Raw genomic sequence first — 19,238 nt, 5'->3', positions numbered from 1 at the left:
ACATTTAACAGGAACAAATATCCCTGAAGAAATGTTTAAAAGCTTGAAATACAACCTGTCTTCTGAGAAGTTCTCCTCCTCAGTGATGTTTTTTTGTTTTTCTAGTCAGAGGGGCAAGAGTAGGTTGATTTTTTACATTTCTGCCAGGTTAGAAAAAAGATACATGACAAAGATTCAAAAGGCCATTTAGTCACTATACATTTGTTCTTGAAATTTACATGGTGCTAAATGTAATAAAATTTCAAATGTCTTAAAGAATCATGCTTTTTTTTCTTTGCCCCTATAAATTTGCTCTCTAGACAGTTGCAGTAGAAAATTACCCTTAAATGTCTCATTCTCTGTTATTTCCTGTTTGGAGAGCAGGCACAGTCTTTCTCAGTTATAACCTGACTTAAATATACCATACCAGAGGCATATTTAACCCCTACTCTTGCTGTTATCTGAAATAATGGCTACTTTTGCAAACCTATCATCTGTGGAAAGATGTAAGATTCTAGAAAGTTCCATCACAATTACAATCACAGCTCTGACCTTCAGCCCTCATTCAGTCTATTCTGGACTACTCTGAGTCCAAGGGGAATCTCTTCACCTCAACATGATAGAATTTGGAACCCAATGTACAGTTCATGTTGTTTTGATTTCTTGATGCACAGTACTTTTTAAGATTTTTCTTTTTTTTTTAAAGATTTTTCTCATGAAAAGTTGTATTGACAAAAAGAATCCCTTTTGGAAAGCAGTCACTTTTCTATTATACTGGTTTTATATATCAGGAATAAATCCATGGAAATTTTATACACTTATGGGCTGAGTCCACCTGGATATTCCTGGTGGTCACTGGGCATTTGGTTAGAGAGGAAGTGGCAACGTGTTTGAGTGAGGCCAGTGAAGATGTATTTGTGGCCAGAGATAGAAACCTTTAGAATCAGATCAGGTCTGAGTTTTCTTCTTCACACTCTTCTTTCCTCTTCCTTCAAAGATGAAATTTAAGAAACTCAGTGTTTGTGGTGGTGAGGTTAAAAAAAGTACTGTGCCGATCAGGATGTGCTAACCTAAAAGATGTTAGTGATAAATGGTTTAGTAAAGGGAAAAAAGTGCAAAACAGTATATTTATAGCCTCACTTTTGTAGAGTAATACACATTCACACAGACATGTGTGGCTAGGAAAATTCTGTTAAAGTTTAGATTATAATTTTTGAACTAATAAGATGATAACAGACTATAAACTGTTAATGTTTACCTCTGGGGAAGGAGACTGAGGGTAAGGAAAACTTTTATTTTCTGCTTTATAGATTGACCTAGGTTTTTTTTTTTTTATTACAATATACATATACATAAATTATTCTTACAGTGTATGAAATACGATACAGATAACTTTTAAAATTAAAGCTAGATCAAACAATAAGAAGATGAAAAACAGGAGTTGAAAACTTATAACTATGGCTGCTGTTAGAGAGAAAAGAAAGTAGAAAAGAGATAAGACAAAGAGGAAGAAAAATGGTAAGAGGAAAGGCACGGGATCCAGAATCAACTAGTATTTATTGAAGACTTACTTTGGGCCAGACCCTATTTATGTCTATTTATTTATTTAATCCTCAGAGAAATCCAATGAGGTTGATACTGTTGACATCTCCATCTCACAGATGAGGAAACTGAGGCATGATTTGTGCTCAAGCTCACACCATTAATAGGTATTTGAGCCAAGATTTGAAACCACAGAAATCTATGAAACCATTGGAGCCATTAAACCCACTGGCTCCACAGTCTGTGTTTAATGACTGCTGTCTTTTCCAGAAAGAAGCAAATCAGATGATTGGAGAGACCATTTTAGAAGAGTCTTGGAACCCATGACTGACCCATCTACTTTTTGACTTCTGGTCACTTTAGCTCGTAACAATCCATCTCCTTACCAGAAGTAAGGATAGTGCAAAGAGAGTGACAGACTTTTTTTGTTTCTATCAGAGAGACACACTGTCACTAAACTGTTGGTAGTAATTCACAGAATAAAAATATTTGGCAAACAAAAACTTTGAATTCAGAGGGAAGTGTTAGGATGTTAAAGCAATTACTCTTGTGTTTTTATTTGGATCGTGTGTTATAGAGTCCCAATTTGATGAGGGCTCTAATCCCAGCTAGGGATTAGAGTCACTAGTCTAATTAGACTAGGGATTAATCCCTAATTAGACTCTAGTGATTAGAGTCACTAGTCACTCAGAGTCACTAGTAAGCATCCTCTCCTGTTTTCTGTTCAAACTTCTACCATTCTCAAAAACCCTCTTTCCAGAATTATCCACTGCCCATCAGCAAATTGCCTCTCTACTTCACTAAGAAAATTGAAGTCTAAGAGGTATAAACTATGTGCAAAATAAGCTGCTAGGATATATTGTACAACATAGAGACTTATAGCTAACATTTTATCATAACTGTAAGTGGAGTGTAACCTTTAAAAATTGTGAAACACCTTATTGTACAGCTGTAACTTATATAATATTGTGCATCAACTATATTCTGTTTTAAAAAATTAAAAGAAAATCAGTCACCAAACACGAGCTATCTCAATTTCATCCTTTTGCTTGCCATATTCTTACCCTCATCTCACTCCCCTCAGCACACAGCATGTTTTCCTATAGTGAAATCTTGGAAATAATTTTAAAGTCTATTTAGTCATTGATGTTTATTGATTATTTGTTGAGTGTAAGAAGTTTATAGCAAAACATTGGCATTTCCATGAAACATATCAGATGTGTATATACGTTCAAATACACAGATAGAGATTTTTGCAAAGATGGTCCCAAAAATGATAACAAAGTATCTCTGGATACTAAGATTTTGTAAGGGACCTTTTCATTTTTGTATTTTCTTAGATTCTTTAACTTGTGTTCAATGAGCATATACTATATTATGAGAAGTCTTTTTCAAATAGGAAAAATAAGCAAACAGACTAGCTGTAGAATACTTTCTTTGGCTGATCTGTTTAGGGAATGGTTCCATCTTCCTGTATATTTGGCTTTTTCTCTTGTACCAGGAACTAGGATTGAAATGCTGGTTTCTCTTTCTCCCCAGGGCTCTTGTCCCGTCTCCGTTACCCAGTTGGTCTGATGGGCAGTTGTTTGCCGGCCACAGCTGGTTTTAGTTATGGTAAAGTATGCGTGTGTGCTCAAGTAAAAATTGAATCCAGTAAAAGAGTTTACCCCAAGTTCCCTCTATGTTCTTTAAATTGTCAGCTCTTTTGAGATGTCTGTCTTGATATATGTTTTCTCCTCAAAGATTTGATCTCCTTTCTAAGATTCAAATGCATTTAAATGCATCTCATAAGGGCATTTAAACTTTGGGGGAAATGTTTCACTTTTGCTTCAAGTTTCATTATACATTATTTGGAACCTGTTTGATAAATTCCAATTCTTTTTATTTGAATGATTGGGTTCTTGCTCTCTAGTTATGTGGGTGACTGGGAAATGACTTCTTCCCAATGGGACCTACTAAAATGAGCTGCTAAATCTGTCCTTTTCACCTTTTCAAATAGAACTTGGGTGAAGTTTGATTTGAACTATTTTCTAGTGAATGTGGTAGTTGCACATCTATGAGAATAAATAAGAGCCAAAGAATATTTCTTTCTAATTTGGTGATACTTTATTTCCTTAAATTTATCTCACTATGGGGACTAAGAATATGCTAAAAAAAAAAACAAAAAAAAAAAAACCACAATTATTGTGTAGCAGGTACCCAGGATTCAGTCTCTGAATTGGGATGGAAAGGTGATTCCAGAGTTTTATGGGTGCTTAGATTATTCCTCTACCCCATAAATACTACATGTTTAAAAATTCTATCATCAGCAATTTATCTAAGTTAAATATGGTCCTCATTCATTAAAAAAATAAACTTCTCAAAATTTAAATATCCTTAACAGTATATAATTTTATAAATCTAGAGTCTGATTAATTTTGTCTCATTTTGATTACTTTACATAAACAGAATTCAGCACAGCGCATCCATGTCTGACTCCTTTCTCCACCGGCCCATGAGTGAATCCACCCGCGGTGTCGGAACCGGCCGGCTCGTGGTTGGTGCATCCGTGCCGCACTGCGCTGCTACGCTCTGAGACTCTACTGCAATGGGCTTGCCCATTTTTCTTTATACAGCCATTTGGGTTGTAACCAATTATTGGCTTTTCTAAATAATATTATTATGAACATTCTTGTTTGCCTTTTGATAAAGTTTAATCACATTTATGCCCAGACAATGTTGGATGTATACTTAGAAGTAGATTTGCTCAGTCATAGAGTATGCACACACTCAGATATAGTCAGCGTTCCAAAGAACTTATCCCAAATTATACTTCAATCAATGACATATGTGAGTTTCAACTGTTCCACATCTTTGTCCTTGCCAGTGTTTTGTATTCTTGTGGTGTTTGCTTGTTCGGGCTTGGTTTTTCTTCACATTTTAGCTAATCTAGTGCATGTGTGCATATATCATTTTGGTTTAAATATGCAATTTCCCTGATCAACTTTTCATAGGTTCAGTTGCCATTTTGGGTATTCTCTTTTGTGAGAGAAAACTCTATTCAAGTTTTTATTTAACACTTAAAAATAGGATTATATGCCTTTTCCTAGTTGATTTATTATTATTTTGAAAAGGACTTCTTAGGTTTGTTATATATTTTAAGAAATATCTTCCCCCAGTCTGTGGCTTACTTCTTCATTTTCTTAATGGGCTGTTTTTGATAAATAAGATTTTATGAAGTATAATTTATCAATATTTTCTCCTGTGGTTATATTCTATTGAATAAATCTATGCCAATCCCAAGGTCATGAATATATTCTCCTATGTTACTTTAAAAACACACCTACTATTTGGAAAGGGGAGTACCTTGCAAAGCCTGATACAAAGGTCCATCAGTCCTTATAATTCTTTTTTTTGGCGGGGGGGGGGGGGGGCGGTGAGCGGATAGGGGAGAATGTGCTTCACAGCTTGTGAGATCTTAGTTCCCTGACCAGAAATTCAACCTGGGCACTGGAGAGTGAAAGCATGAAGTCCTAACCACTGGACAGCCAGGGAATTCCCTTTAATTCTTTTAAATGCATTATCTTAAAGTTCCAGCAGATGGTGGCATTGCTATATAAAAGGGGATACTAAAAAGCTAAGATATGATTCTCAGAGTTTTCCAAAGCATTATTGCAAAAATAGTCCTTCCCTCCCCCCCCAACCCGCCACTGATTTGCTTCTATAGGATGAGACATATTCAGTAATGCAAATCTCATTTCAAACATACACTTAGATATAGGTTAGAATCTTAATATTGAAAATATTTATGTGATGAATTGTTTAGACTTTTTGCAAAAGAGAAAGAGCAAAAAAGCCCATTAGGGGTGGGAGTGGCAGAGGAACAGTAAAAGAAACTGGGGTGGGGGTGGGGGGAACCGAGGTTTTATCTACCTCACAAGTTTACTTATCAGAACAAAAACAGTCTAGGGACATACAAATTTAGGTCCCACATCTGGTTTGGGCAGGTTTAGTTTAGAAGACACAGAACAGTGTTTCCTTCTGGGTCTCTTGGGAAAGAAAAAGCCTGTTTTGATACCCATAATTTCTCTCCAAGTAAGTGAGATTTGTATCTTTGTTTATTTTACTTATTTTACAAAAATGTGTTTATATGGCATGACTCAACATACAAAATTCCTTTAGAAATTATTGCATTTAAACTTGAATTCTGGAATTATACTTTTAAGCCACAGTGATAGTATTAAAAATGGTAACAGGCCCTTTCTACTCATTTATAAATGTTTTCAAGCTCTCTGAAAAATAAAAGAAAATAGATCGAGATAATTCCTAGATCTTTTCTAGCTCTAAAATTTAACATTTTTCCTTGTAACATGGATATTTTACTTTTCCAGAAAAGTGGGAGATAGATCCATCTGAGTTGGCTTTTGTGAAGCAGATTGGAAGCGGTCAGTTTGGAGTGGTCTATTTAGGCCAATGGCGAGCACATGTCCAGGTAGCTATCAAGGCCATCAACGAAGGCTTCATGTCTGAAGAGGATTTCATTGAAGAAGCTAAAGTGATGATGTAAGTATACACAAAACCCAGATAAGTATGGCACAACATCTGGGTGTCATGGAAAGAACATGGATTTTGGAGTCAGTCACAAGTAGATTTGTGTCACAACTCTGCCCAAGCTAGTTGTGGGACCTGGGTAAATTATTTGGCTTCTGTGTGGCTTGAGTTATTTCATTTTTCCAAGCTTCAATTTCCTCACCTGTAAAATCTCACCTAGAATCTCTATCAAAAAGAAGGAATTAGAATTTAAATCCTTCTTCTGAGATGTTTAAATATGTACTTCTAATTTGAGCAATTTAAACTTTGGGGGAAAATATTTCACTTTTATTTCAAATCTCATTATACATTTTTAGGCGCCCTTTTGATAAAGCAGGTGGAAGATGATGGTGAAAGGGGTGAAAGCAGAGATGGAAAGAAGAGAATAGTTTCAGGATACATTGTTGAGATAAAATTATCAGAACTTGCTGATAAATTAGATGTGGCAAATCACTTAAGGAGACTGAGGGACCAAAAAGTGAAAACCAAGGTCTTCGGTGCACTATTAGGCAGAGAATGGCGCAATTTACTGAAATGGGAGAGACTGGCTGAGGAATAGTTTTGGAGGAAAAATGAGTAATTCTACTTTGGACATGTTGAATTTGAGAGACCTAGTGGGTAGCCAAGTATGACCAAGGGTCAAGTGCATAATGAGTCTAGAGTTCAGGAAAGAGGTCAGCCTGGTCACCACAGATGACATTAAAAACTCTGACTTGATCTGATCACATGGGAAAAAAGAACAATTAGAAGAGAAGGAGACTACAGAGTTTGAAAATATTTAAGTAACAAATTTACATAAATATGACATATTTGTTCTACAGTGAATCATATGCATTTTTCTAAGATGAGAAAGGAATTTTTATTAATGGGTCCTAAAGTTACAGCAAACAACAGTGTTCTTTTTCTGTTTGCATCTTTCTGTGCCCTTGAAAAATATTTGTCCTATTTGTTAGACTGAACCATACAAGTGAGGGTTTATTTATTTGTTCCTGCCTTATTTCTGATAAAAGTTATTTCTTTTTTTATGATAAACTTTTGCTAGTGGTCTTACTGAGCAAATACAGTGTAATGTTCTAATTCTTAAATGCTTACATGTGAATATCAATTTGGTGGCTTTCTCATGGAAAATTAGTTTTCCGTTTAAAGAATTGCCCCCCTGCCATTATTCTGCACACATGTTTGCTGCATCCCCTAAGTGAAAATACACTTCATGAATTAGAAAGGTAAATCAGACAAAATCCTCACATATAATATGTACATGTGTGTGCTCAGTTGCTCAGTTGTGTCTGACTCTTGTGATCCCATAGACTGTAGCCTGCCAGGCTCCTCTATCCATGGAATTTCCCAGGCAAGAATAACTGCAGTGTGTTGCCATTTCCTACTCCAGGGAATCTTCCCAGAGTTGGAACCCGTCTCTTGTGTCTCCTGCATTGGCAGGCAGATTCTTCACCACTAGTGCCACCATATAATACATATATCTACAAATTAAAATTATGTATACGTTCTTGAATATCTTTCTCCCCTACTTATTGGAGTGTTTCTGTTTGCTCACTATATGGGAAAGTATCAATCACTCATACATGTTGTTTTAATATAATTAATCTCCCTGATTCATTGATCTTGTATTATCTTTATGGATGGAAAGAAGTAACATTTCAAGGTACTTTTGACTAACAAAATATAGTTTATTATATACCTCCTAAAGTTACAAACATTAATTTGAATATTCTATTCCATGTTCAAGTTGACTAGTTGGCATAAAAGGGCTTTAGGGACTAAATATTATAGTACAAAAGAAACAATAAACTTTTGACAAATAGATGACTAAAAAGTTTTTTCCTTTTTTTAAACTTTTTATTTTATATTAGACCATAGCCGATTAATAGTATTGTGATAGTTTCAGGTGAATGGCAAAGGGACTTAGTCATGTATTTACATGTATCCGTTCTCCCTGAAATGCCCCCCCAACCCAGGTTGCCACATTGCATTGGGGAGAGTTCAGTAGGTCCTTGTTGGTTATCCATTTGAGATATAGCGTGTGGATCCAAACTCCCTAACTATCCCTTCTCCCAATCTTTCCCAGCTGGTAATCATAAGTTCATTCTCTAAGTCTGTGAATCTGTTTCTATTTTGTAACTAAGTTCATTTGTATCATTTCATTTCTTTAAACAAATTTTTTTTAGATTTATTTTATTTTTGGCTATGCTGGGTCATTGCCGCTGCACGGGCTTTTCTGTAGTAACGGTGAGCCGGGGCTACTCTCTCGCTGCAGTGCGCACCCTTTTCGTTGCAGTGGCATCTCCTGTGGGGAGTACAGGCTCTAGGGCCTGCCGGCTTCAGTAGTTGTGGCTCCCAGGCTTAGTCGCTCCATGGCATGTAGGATCTTCCCAGATCAGGGACCAAACCTGCGTCTCTTGCATTGGCAGGTGGATTCTTTACCACCGAGCCACCAGGGAAGCCCCTTGTTTGTATCATTTCTTAAAAACTTTATTTTAGTGTATTTTAGTAGGCAATATTCAAGGACACTGTGTATGTGTGTGTGAGAAGAGAAAAAGAGAGGAGATAAAAGTTCAAGTAGCTGAGCACAAATGTTTTAATTCTCGAAAGTGCAATTTTCTTTAAGAGTTATCTGACAGTTCAAAGCTCATTTCTATGAGGTGTCACAGCCATCACCCTTTTAGGAGACATAAAATTATGATATGTGTGTGTGTATATGCGTGTGGTTACTGAATACATAGAAGAGTTTCATGTCAGTAAAGGTTTTTCAGTCTTCAACTCAATCTAAAAATTTCCTTTAAATGCATTTATTAGTTATAATTTAATTTTCTTTTTAAAATTCATATCAATTGCTCTTTCTCCCCTCTGTCTGTCCCAAATTTTTTGTCTAGAGAGCTGTGATTGGGGAGGTTGAAACTCAAGGAACAGGAACTGGGCAAGGAGCAGCAGTAAAGAGGAAACAAAAGGCTTACAAAATGGGAAAAAGAAAAACAGAATATGGGGCATGGACTATTCTGTATGTACCACAACTTAGGAAGCAGTACCACATAACCTCTTGACCCCACTCTCTTAGCACATAAAGTGGGAAGGAAACTGTTCTACTGGCTCTGTGGTTGGATTAGTTTTAATCATAGCTTGATGATGAACATTATATGGAAATGGTAAATATCACCAGTTGAGTTCAAACACTTTAAAAAGCAAAAACAATTTTGCTCATGGATCTGTGTTTTCTTCAACAGGAAGCTATCTCATTCGAAGCTGGTTCAGCTTTATGGAGTGTGTATGCAGCAGAAGCCCCTCTATATTGTGACAGAGCTGATGGAAAATGGCTGCCTGCTTAACTATCTGAGAGAGAGAAAAGGAAAGCTTAGCAAGGAGCTGCTACTGAGTGTGTGCCAAGACGTCTGTGAAGGAATGGAGTATCTGGAGAGAAACTGCTTTATCCATAGAGATTTAGTAAGTACACTGCAAATTTGCTGGCTGTTTTGTGTATTAAACATATATTGAAAGTTAGGACTTTCAATACTTTGAATAATGCATCCTTTGGCTTAATTTTAAAACATTTTTCTATTCGTGTAATTTGTTGGGAAATGTACCTTTATTTTCTATTGCCTACTGATGCTGTAACCAAGTAAGAAGTTACTCTACATGTGTCTTGAACTAATTGTTCACCAACAAATCAACTAAAACTACTTTTCTTTCCTCTCTCCCCCTTTCTTCTTCCTTCTCTTACTGCAATCTTTCTTTGTTTCAACCAATAATCAAATACATATTAAGTGCTTATATAGGGCAAGCTCTTTGCCAGGTGCTGGAGGACCATGCTGAAGAACCAGCCCCAGTGGGTCTCACCCAGTGGGTGAAACTGCCTCCAAGTGGAGGTGGTTTGGTTCTTACAGCATCATAAAAGCACTACTGGCATTATTGAGAAAGCCTTGAAATGTTAAACCATTCTGTTCTGTATTGCTCAGAACAAACAACCAAACAAAAAAGATCAAAGCTGGTTTTACCTCAGAAGCAAATAACTCTGCTTCCCTGCCTTGCTACCTCCCCTTGAAAAACATTTTCTATCTGCTCCATATTTATTCATGATCTTCGTACTATTCCTTCTGTGTCCTTTCATGTCTCGTTTCTAAGTTCCCAAATTAAATCCAATGAAAATTTGAGAATTTATGAGAAGTCCCTGTTACTGACACTTACAGGTAATCCTAAACTTCCATCAGCCATGACTAGGGTGACCATAATATCTATCATTCAGGCTGGACTATTTTGGAGAAAGAAAGGGGTCATAATTTCATTAGCCCCAGCACACCATTGCTTGTCCTACACATGATTTAGAGCTCTCATTGGCATTAATTATTTACTACCTCCTTTAATAATTGTTTACATTGTTTACACAAATATTAGACTCCAGACTCCTTGACATCAAGATGTTGACTTCTGAGCTGCAGTTCAGTGTCATGAGAGTGCAAGTTGCTAAGCAATGGCTCTCAAATTTAGCTGGGCATTAGAAATACCTGGGAGCTTTAAAACATCACAGTACCAAGCCCATACCACCAACCAATGAAATCAGAATCTTTGGGGGTAAAATCTAGTGATCAGCTTTTTTGGAAAATTTCCCTGATAAGTTCATTATGTAGTCAAGATGGCATACCCTGCCTCAGAGCTAGTTGAAATCTCGCCTTTCTTTCTTACTAGCCATGTGACCTTAAGTAAGTTAGTTAACTAGTCAAGTGGTGTTAATTATAGCACCTTCTTCCTATGGGCTTACTGGGAGGATTACATGAATTAATATGTGTAAGCACTTAAAGCAGTGCCTGGCACATAGAAAAGCTCCACCATTGTTTTCCATGCCTCATGACGCATTCCCCAGTGTCTGGCCCGAGTTGCATTGAGCACACATTTTATCGGATGCATATGATATCGATTCCACCTAACTCACCTTCCTGGTCCTGCGGTTTTTCCTCCCCGTAAAGACTAGATTCAAAGTTCAGTCAGGTCTGCTCCAGCTGTCTCCTTGCAGAGCTCGCCCCTTTCTTTTGTGCCCCGTTTTCCCCACCTACATGCCGCTTGAGGTGTGTCAGCTAACAGTGCGCGTTTTCTCTGCTGAGGCCTTGCCTCGTGGTTTGACTTTGAGATCATTGCTGGCATTTGTCAACATCTTCCAGACTGGCTCCTGCTGGCTCTCCATTTCAAGTTTTTTCTTTTGTTTTTGAACTAACTGAACCACAAATTAGCTCAAAAGAGAAAAATTCTGTCAAACCTTTGACCTACATGAGGCTAAAAAATCAAGTCAATGATTTTCCTGACTAAGCTGACTGAAAATAGATTGTCTTGGCATCAAATAAATTCTGCATTATATACTATTAAATTTGGTTCACTGTGGTTTAATAAATAAGAAAATATCAATTGTAAACAGTTACATTCAATGAAATATATGTTTTAAATACAATTTCTTAATTTCTATAAGTAATTTTATATAATGATTATCCCAAACATATATAATGATCTTTTATTTTTCATGCATATTGGACTTTCCTCTTTTTATTTATAAAGGTAAAGTTTTAAATACACAGTTTTTTATATCAAGATTCATAGTTTTTTACCTCTTAGGTTGAGTTTATCCTGATACTTGTCAAGGATACTTCTTGAGAAAGATTACACATTTTAAAAAGGAAAAAAAGTTAGTTAAAATTCTTCTTTTTTTATCATTTCTTCAAAAAGATCACTAAAATCCTTCTCGCGAGGGCAGATACATTAAATCCTATGTAGCATCGACAGTTATCACCATGAAGTAACATGGCTATTCACTCAGAGGTAGTGCTGAGCCACAAAGGAAATAAGGAAAAGAGTACAAACTCTGGAAAGAAAAAAACTTTGTATTCAAACCTGGATTCTTTTCTTCTTTCTATAGGCAGCAAGGAATTGTTTGGTCAGTTCTACATGTATAATAAAAATTTCGGACTTTGGAATGACAAGGTACAAGATACACTTTCTTTCTTTTTTTACTCATAGTAGGGAATCTTACATTTGTCTGTAGACAAACTGAAGGTGTTATTGGCTTTGCTCTTTTTTCCCTGAAGCAAGCATTGATGTGGTTGGATGTCCTGCTGACCCAATTTGAGCTTTAGGACAGGCACCAATTTAGCTATAAGGGAAACTGAGACTGTGGGCCAGTCTTCTGATGTGTCAGGTCATTATCAATAAAAGTGTGTCGTCCCTTAAAAACAAAAAAGAATTTCTCAGTCTACTTATCATATGTAGAAGGTTAAGAGAAAAGTTTTCCTTATATATTTCTGAAATAGAAAAAAAAAGAATTTGTTTGCTCAGCTCTGACTTTGCTGTCCCTTTCCTGCATTTCTCTTATCAATTGTAGTAGCTGACAGACAGCAAGGGTGTGAACATAAGGTTGGAAAACCTTATTTTCAACAACTCAGTGCAATTTATATTTTGAGTCTGCTTTCCTTCAGGTTGCTAGAAATTTAATCCTAGTGATTTCAGGTTTTCTCCCTGACTCTCTTCAGGGTCAAAATCCAAACTCCTTCTGTCTCATGGGGCCACATTCTAGAGATGGCCTGGCTGGTCCCTGTTGCTATCCACTGACACTGTCTTCCCCGCAGCCACCATCGCCCTGTCTTGTCCTTGTCTGACTCTTCACACAGGTGGTTGCTGACTCATCCTGAATTTCTGTCTGCAAGATTCCTTCATGCCTGGCATTATTAAACCACAGGCCTGTTTTAGACTGAAGAATCGCTATGGTTTTCTGAGATTCAAATATAATAAACACAATGGAGGTTTGGTTTAAGGAGGAAACTGTATAAGGGTTACTTTCCCACCTTGAGAGTCAGAAGAGAAGGTGTACTGAGCCTTTCTGTGGTAAAATACTTTGTATTTTAGAAATCAGGGTTAACTAAAAGGGTTAGAAGTACACAGAACTTAGGGGTGATTAACACAATGTGCTCTGAAATCTGATGGCCCTAGGTACGTTTTGGATGATGAATATGTCAGTTCTTCTGGAGCCAAGTTCCCAGTCAAGTGGTCCCCTCCTGAAGTTTTCCATTTCAACAGATATAGCAGCAAATCTGACGTCTGGTCCTTCGGTGAGTGAATTTGATGTTCATTTGTTAGAGCTTTATTGAATAAAATAGAGATTGCTCTTTTAACTTTGATTTCTTAATATGATCTAGCTAAAAGTCTTCTTATAACCGTGTTTCTGTCTCAGGTGTTCTAACACATCAGATTGTCTTTGGCAACTGGCAACCTTCTTACATAAATTTGCCTTTAGGGTCTTTTCCTTTCCCAGTGAGCACTTGCTGTAAAAACCATTACAGTCTGCTGATTTAGAAAACAAATTCAGCCAACCTTCCCACACCACAGAGATTTGCAAGGAAAACTGATCTTACAGCATCATTTAATCTTGAGTGTAATTAATAACCTTCATTGCTTGACTATCAGTGATGCCATCTCATTTACATTATTATTCCCATATTTTGTGAAATTAGACATAGGCTTCCTTGAGGTTTATCAATTGCTATTTATATTGGGTAATGTTCTTCATTGAAAAAGAGATACTGTGGACCCATGTCTGATGGAATTTGTTCTTTGACTTTCAGAAAATGGCAATCAATGTATAAATGATCTATCTATTCTCTTTCACCTTGACCTTCCTGGGTGCCTTCTTAGGTTTTGAGAGACATCTGTACCCTCAAAGGGTGTGAATATTATTGCCCACGATAAGGTTTAGCCTGTATTGATCTCATTAGCTCGCCACTGACATATGATAGTCTTGGCTGGTGACATTTTAAGCTCTGCTGGAGAGCAGTTGAGTTGTGAGACCAATGCCAAAGCCTTTGACTGTGTGGATCACAATAAACTGTGGAAAATTCTGAAAGACATGACAATACCAGACCACTTGACCTGCCTCTTGAGAAACCTATATACAGGTCAGGAAGCAACAGTTAGAACTGGACATGGAACAACAGACTGGTTCCAAATAGGAAAAGGAGTACATCAAGGCTGTATATTGTCACCCTGCTTATTTAACTTATATGCAGAGTACATCATGAGAAACTCTGGGCTGGAGAAGCACAAGCTAGAATCAAGATTGCCAGAAGAAATATCAGTAACCTCAGATGTGCAGATGGCACCACCCTTATGGCAGAAAGTGAAGAACAACTAAAAAGCCTCTTGATGACAGTGAAAGAGGAGAGTGAAAAAGTTGGCTTAAAGCTCAACATTCAGAAAACTAAGATCATGGCATCTGGTCCCATCACTTCATGGCAAATAGGTGGAGAAACAGTGGAAACAGTGTCAGACTTTATTTTTGGTGGCTCCAAAATCACTGCAGATGGTGATTGCAGCCATGAAATTAAAAGACATTTACTCCTTGGAAGGAAAGCTGTGACCAACCTAGATAGCATATGAAAAAGCAGAGACATTACTTTGCCAACAAAGGTCCATCTAGTCAAGGCTATGGTTTTTCCAGTGGTCATGTATGGATGTGAGCGTTGGACTGTGAAGAAAGCTGAGCGCCGAAGAATTGATGCTTTTGAACTGTGGTGTTGGAGAAGACTCTTGAGAGTCCCTTGGACTGCAAGGAGATCCAACCAGTCCATCCTAAAGGAGATCAGTCCTGGGTGTTCATTGGAAGGACTGATGCTGATGCTGAAGCTGAAACTTCAGTACTTTGGCCACCTCAAGTGAAGAGTTGACTCATTGGAAAAGACCCTGATGCTGGGAAGGATTGGGGGCAGGAGGAGAAGGGGATGACAGAAGATGAGATGGTTGGATGGCATCACCAACTCTATGGACATAGGTTTGAGTGAACTCCAGGAGTTGGTGATAGACAGGGAGGCCTGGCGTGCTGCAATTCATGGGGTCGCAAAGAGTCGGACACGACTGAGCAACTGAACTGAACTAAACTGAATGCTGGTTGTAGAACAATTTGAAACCCTTGAGTTTTACCTGACCACCTGTCTTTCATCCTCACTGGACAGTGAGCTTCTTAAATTCTTAAGAACTTGGACAGATTTCAATCTTAAGAATTCTGTGGCTCTAGCATAAGGGTGGAGTCTGATGAATACATAACACATATTTGTAGAATAACTGAATAATTAAATAAACTCAAATTGAGAGACTTGAAGGAGCTTCATCAGCCATCAGTGATTTTTGAACACCTGCTTATTTAAACAGAACCCCTGCCAGATTTTCTGGGACTCTCCTCAGCAGTCTTTCAGTGGAGAGAGGGAAATGGATGCCATCTACTGGTCAGGAGTTTTCCTGGCCTTAGCAGGCAGCAGGGGATTACACAATATTGCCATTTTCTATGGAATGGTAGAAAGTTTCATTGATGTCAGGGTGTGGAGACATGAATAGTACTTTGAATTAAAGATGTTTCAAGCATTTTCTTCCAATAAGGAGGCAGTTAGGACCAACAGAAAAGGGAAGGAATTGTTTTCCCTTGGAATATATTCAGTTTGATGACCTCTTCAAAACTAAGATGCACAGGATCTGCTTCCTGGATAGAACTGCAGTCATTGTGGATGATTGTAACTCCATGGCTGCAGGAGGGAAATAATGCCTTGTAATTAGAAACTGCTCTTTCAGTTCCAAGTAACCACCTCTCTCTAACTTCTTATTTTTATGTGTTTTATTTTCAGGAGTTTTGATGTGGGAAGTTTTTTCAGAAGGAAAAATGCCTTTTGAAAATAGGTCAAATTTGCAAGTTGTGGAAGCTATTTCTAAAGGCTTCAGGCTGTACCGACCTCACCTGGCACCAATGTCCATATATGAAATCATGTATAGCTGCTGGCATGAGGTGAGTGCCCTTACTTTCCTGCAAAGGTTGGCAGTTCCCACATCTGAGAGCAGATTGATTATCACCCATGTTACCCCAGGATTCTGTCATGGCAGGAAAAAGGTTTCTATTTCTTGATAATTATCCCTGAGAGCAGAAGTACTTCCACAACAAAAATCATTAACCCATTTTAACAGTGGCCGTTCAACTGAGGAATTCAGTACCTTTTGTAAGTCTTATCTTTCCAAAATTGGTTCCTACAGAAACTCTCAATGTTGTTAAAGCCTCAGTGATGAGAGGTTTTACTCCTTTTAAGAACTTCTGGGTGGAAACTAAGGATGGAATCAGACTTGTCAATTTTCACGTCGAAAGAAAAGGATGGTGTTTTTATTTACTTCACTCTACTCTAATTTGTCTTGCTTTTTCAAGGCTAAGAGTAATGGGTTTCATCTCTCCTGTGGCATTTGAGACTCCTGATAGAGAGATTAAACAAGAATAGGAATGAAGACAGAAGTGTGCCAGGAACTTGTACTCAGAAAACACTCTCTCAGAAGGCCAGTTTCTCTTTTACTTGAAATGCCAAGCTTAAAAATAAAGCCAGAAGGGTTCACATCCCACCTCTGTCTTTTCTGGGCACAACTCAACACACCCCTCCCCATCATCAGACTCCGCTGTGACTTTGACAGTTCTTCTCTCTTTCCAGTTGACAGTTTCAGCCCAGAATAACTACAGCTGGATGAGGACTTCCTCCTGGCCAAAAAAGAAATCACCCAACTTCCAATTCACAAACACTAAAAAAAATTCAGTATTTCAGAAGTAACATGGTTGTTTCCATCCCAGAGAAGTATTAATTTTATAAATATCCCCAGTGTATGAAAATACTTCACATATGATTAACTGCTCTGCAAGGAATCTTGAAAGACATAAAAAAAAAAAAAAGTAAGCTGTTTGTAGCAAATAGATGTCTGAAGAGCATCTTTGCAATAATAAAGTAAATAGCTCAGGAATATACATGTTTAAAAGCAATATACTTGTACAGGCACATACAATATAATCCTTATTGAGATTTTACATATCTGTGGGAAGGAGACAAAGAAAGGAGTAAATGAGATGCTGACAAGAGGACCAAGCAAACAAGGAGCTTAAGCGTCTCTAGACTCAAACACGGCCACGTCGGTGTGGTTACACTTGTGTCATTGGCTCTGCTCCTGGCACGGCCTCAGCACCAGCAACAGGCTCCACTCTTTATCCTTGAAGTCTCAAGGAAGACTCTCACATGTGCTCACGTACCCTTCTATTCTGTCCTTTAATTTTTATATTTTATCTACTCTATTTAAAAAATTTAGTTTATTAAGCCATAGTTGACTTGCTATGTTGTGTATTAACTGCTGCTGCACAGCAGAGTGATCCAGTTATACATGTGTGTACATTCTTCTTATTCTTTTCTGTTATGGTTTATCACAAGAGATTGAATATGGTTCCCTGTGTATACAGTAGGGCCTTGTTGTTTATCCATTCTTTATATAATAGTTTGCACCTGCTAATCCCAAACTCCCAATCCATCCCTCCTCCACTCCCCCTCACCCTTGGCAACCACAAATTTGTTCTCTATGTCTATGAGTCTGTTTCTTTTTTATAGATAATTTCATTTGTTTCACAGTTTATCCTACACATAAGTAATATCATGTGGTATTTGTCTTTCTCTTTCTGACTGACTTCACTCAGCATGATAACTTTAGGTCTACTCATGTTGCTGCACATGGTATTACTTTCTCTTTTTTATGGCTGAGTAGTATTCCATTGTATATATGTACTTCCTCTTTATCCATTCCTGCATTGATGCACATTTAGGTTGTCTCGTACTCTGTACTTTTATTGATGCCATCTGTTTACAAGCCACTAGGCATGGTGTCTCCCTACTAACCCTGTTGCCAGGGACCTCTACTACTATGAATATTTCTATTTCCCATGGATTTCCAAGATGCCATGGAGCTTCCTCATGGAGTCAAAGTCAAACCGCATCCCACTGTGAAATACAAAAAAAGGCTATAATCTTCACGGCTGGGAAGTTATTGACTGAGCCTTAAGACAACACAGTCAATGCTTCAAGACCTGAAAATGCCCTCATGGAAATACGCCTTTGCTTTCTGACTAAAATCTGTCTTTCTACAGGGGATCAGGTATAGTGAATAACTGGGGCTGAGCTTGGGGATTTGGGACTCTAGAGGCCCTTCTCTCCCAGCTCTTCCTTTATTCCATGCATATCAAGTCATCCAAATAGATCTCTAGGGCAGATCTATGGAACGTTCTGTGGTGATGGAAATATGCTATCTGCATTGTCCAACAGGTCAGGCCATACTGGCTATCAAAGAATTGAAAAGTGGCTAGGGTGACTGAGAACTGAATTTTAAGATGTATATAATTTCAGTTAATTTAAATAGCCACATGCGGCTAGTGTTTGCATCTCTAGCCATTTTATTTTTGCAGTAATCTCTTCCCTTATATTTTCACACCCCTGCCTCGCTCAACTGCTGTTCATGCCCTGTGTATCAGCCAAGATATCTGTCTCTTCTGTTCGTGGTGAAGCAGCCTGGATCCAGGTCCTGCCAGCAAGTTCCAGAGCTGGTCTCTGTGTGAGTCTTAAACTAAATTGACCGCCTCCAATTCCCTTTTCCAGAAACCTAAAGGCCGCCCGACGTTTGCTGAGCTGCTGCAAGTTCTTACAGAGATTGCAGAAACCTGGTGACCTAAAAGGACTGCCAACCCAGAGGATCATCCTGCAAGACTGTCATGAAAGGAAACCCCGGGTGAAGTCACTGATGGTGGATATCACCCTTTAGAGCCACTGACTGAGAAACAGTGCAAAAATCACAGGCTCTTCCAATTTCTTAAAGCTTGACAGTATTCTGACAGTAACTTTTCTACATGTATGTTTGAGAGTGACTTCTAAACTTGGATTTTTCTGTAATATTCTTTATGTCTCATCAATGAAGAATGAAAAAATTGCTCCATGGTGGTCATTATAGTGGCTGCTCTTCATGAGAAGCGCCCTGAGAGTCCCTGAGGTTACATGAAAACCTTATCCTTTACTTTACTGAGGACACTGCTTTACTGAAGAGGAGTGGATTTTTTTTTTTTTTTTTACTTTGGTGGCTCATGCATAGAAGATGAAAATAAATTCTGCCAAATCCTGGAATAAAGGAGCCTCCCCTGCAGGATGTCATGCTTTTGAGCTGTACAGATCTTTATGAAAAATGCACCTTTACAAACCACATGAGTGGGCATTCTGGAACTGTCCTTCATAATCTTCCTTATGTTATTTAATAAACTATTTTTGCACAGATTTTATTATTTCAGC

The 19,238-nt window shown here is 37.9% G+C and overlaps 1 protein-coding gene across 1 annotated transcript in view; it reads left to right on the top strand.

Annotated features, from left to right (window-relative positions):
- TXK (TXK tyrosine kinase) overlaps positions 1-19,223 on the top strand; it is a 41,680-nt gene extending 22,457 nt beyond the window's left edge. Inside the window, exons 8-14 of the mRNA XM_043871448.1 lie at positions 3,061-3,135; positions 5,892-6,063; positions 9,327-9,543; positions 11,999-12,063; positions 13,066-13,184; positions 15,744-15,901; positions 18,558-19,223. Coding sequence (XP_043727383.1) covers positions 3,061-3,135; positions 5,892-6,063; positions 9,327-9,543; positions 11,999-12,063; positions 13,066-13,184; positions 15,744-15,901; positions 18,558-18,626 — 875 coding nt within the window. The 3' untranslated portion in view covers positions 18,627-19,223. The remainder of the gene's footprint in view (positions 1-3,060; positions 3,136-5,891; positions 6,064-9,326; positions 9,544-11,998; positions 12,064-13,065; positions 13,185-15,743; positions 15,902-18,557) is intronic.
- Positions 19,224-19,238: the final 15 nt, after the last annotated feature.

Source organism: Cervus elaphus, chromosome 17 (assembly GCF_910594005.1).
Source record: "Cervus elaphus chromosome 17, mCerEla1.1, whole genome shotgun sequence".
Classification (NCBI taxonomy): domain Eukaryota; kingdom Metazoa; phylum Chordata; class Mammalia; order Artiodactyla; family Cervidae; genus Cervus; species Cervus elaphus.
The sequence above is the reverse complement of the archived record's forward strand: the minus strand, read 5'-3'. Positions and strand labels throughout refer to the sequence as shown.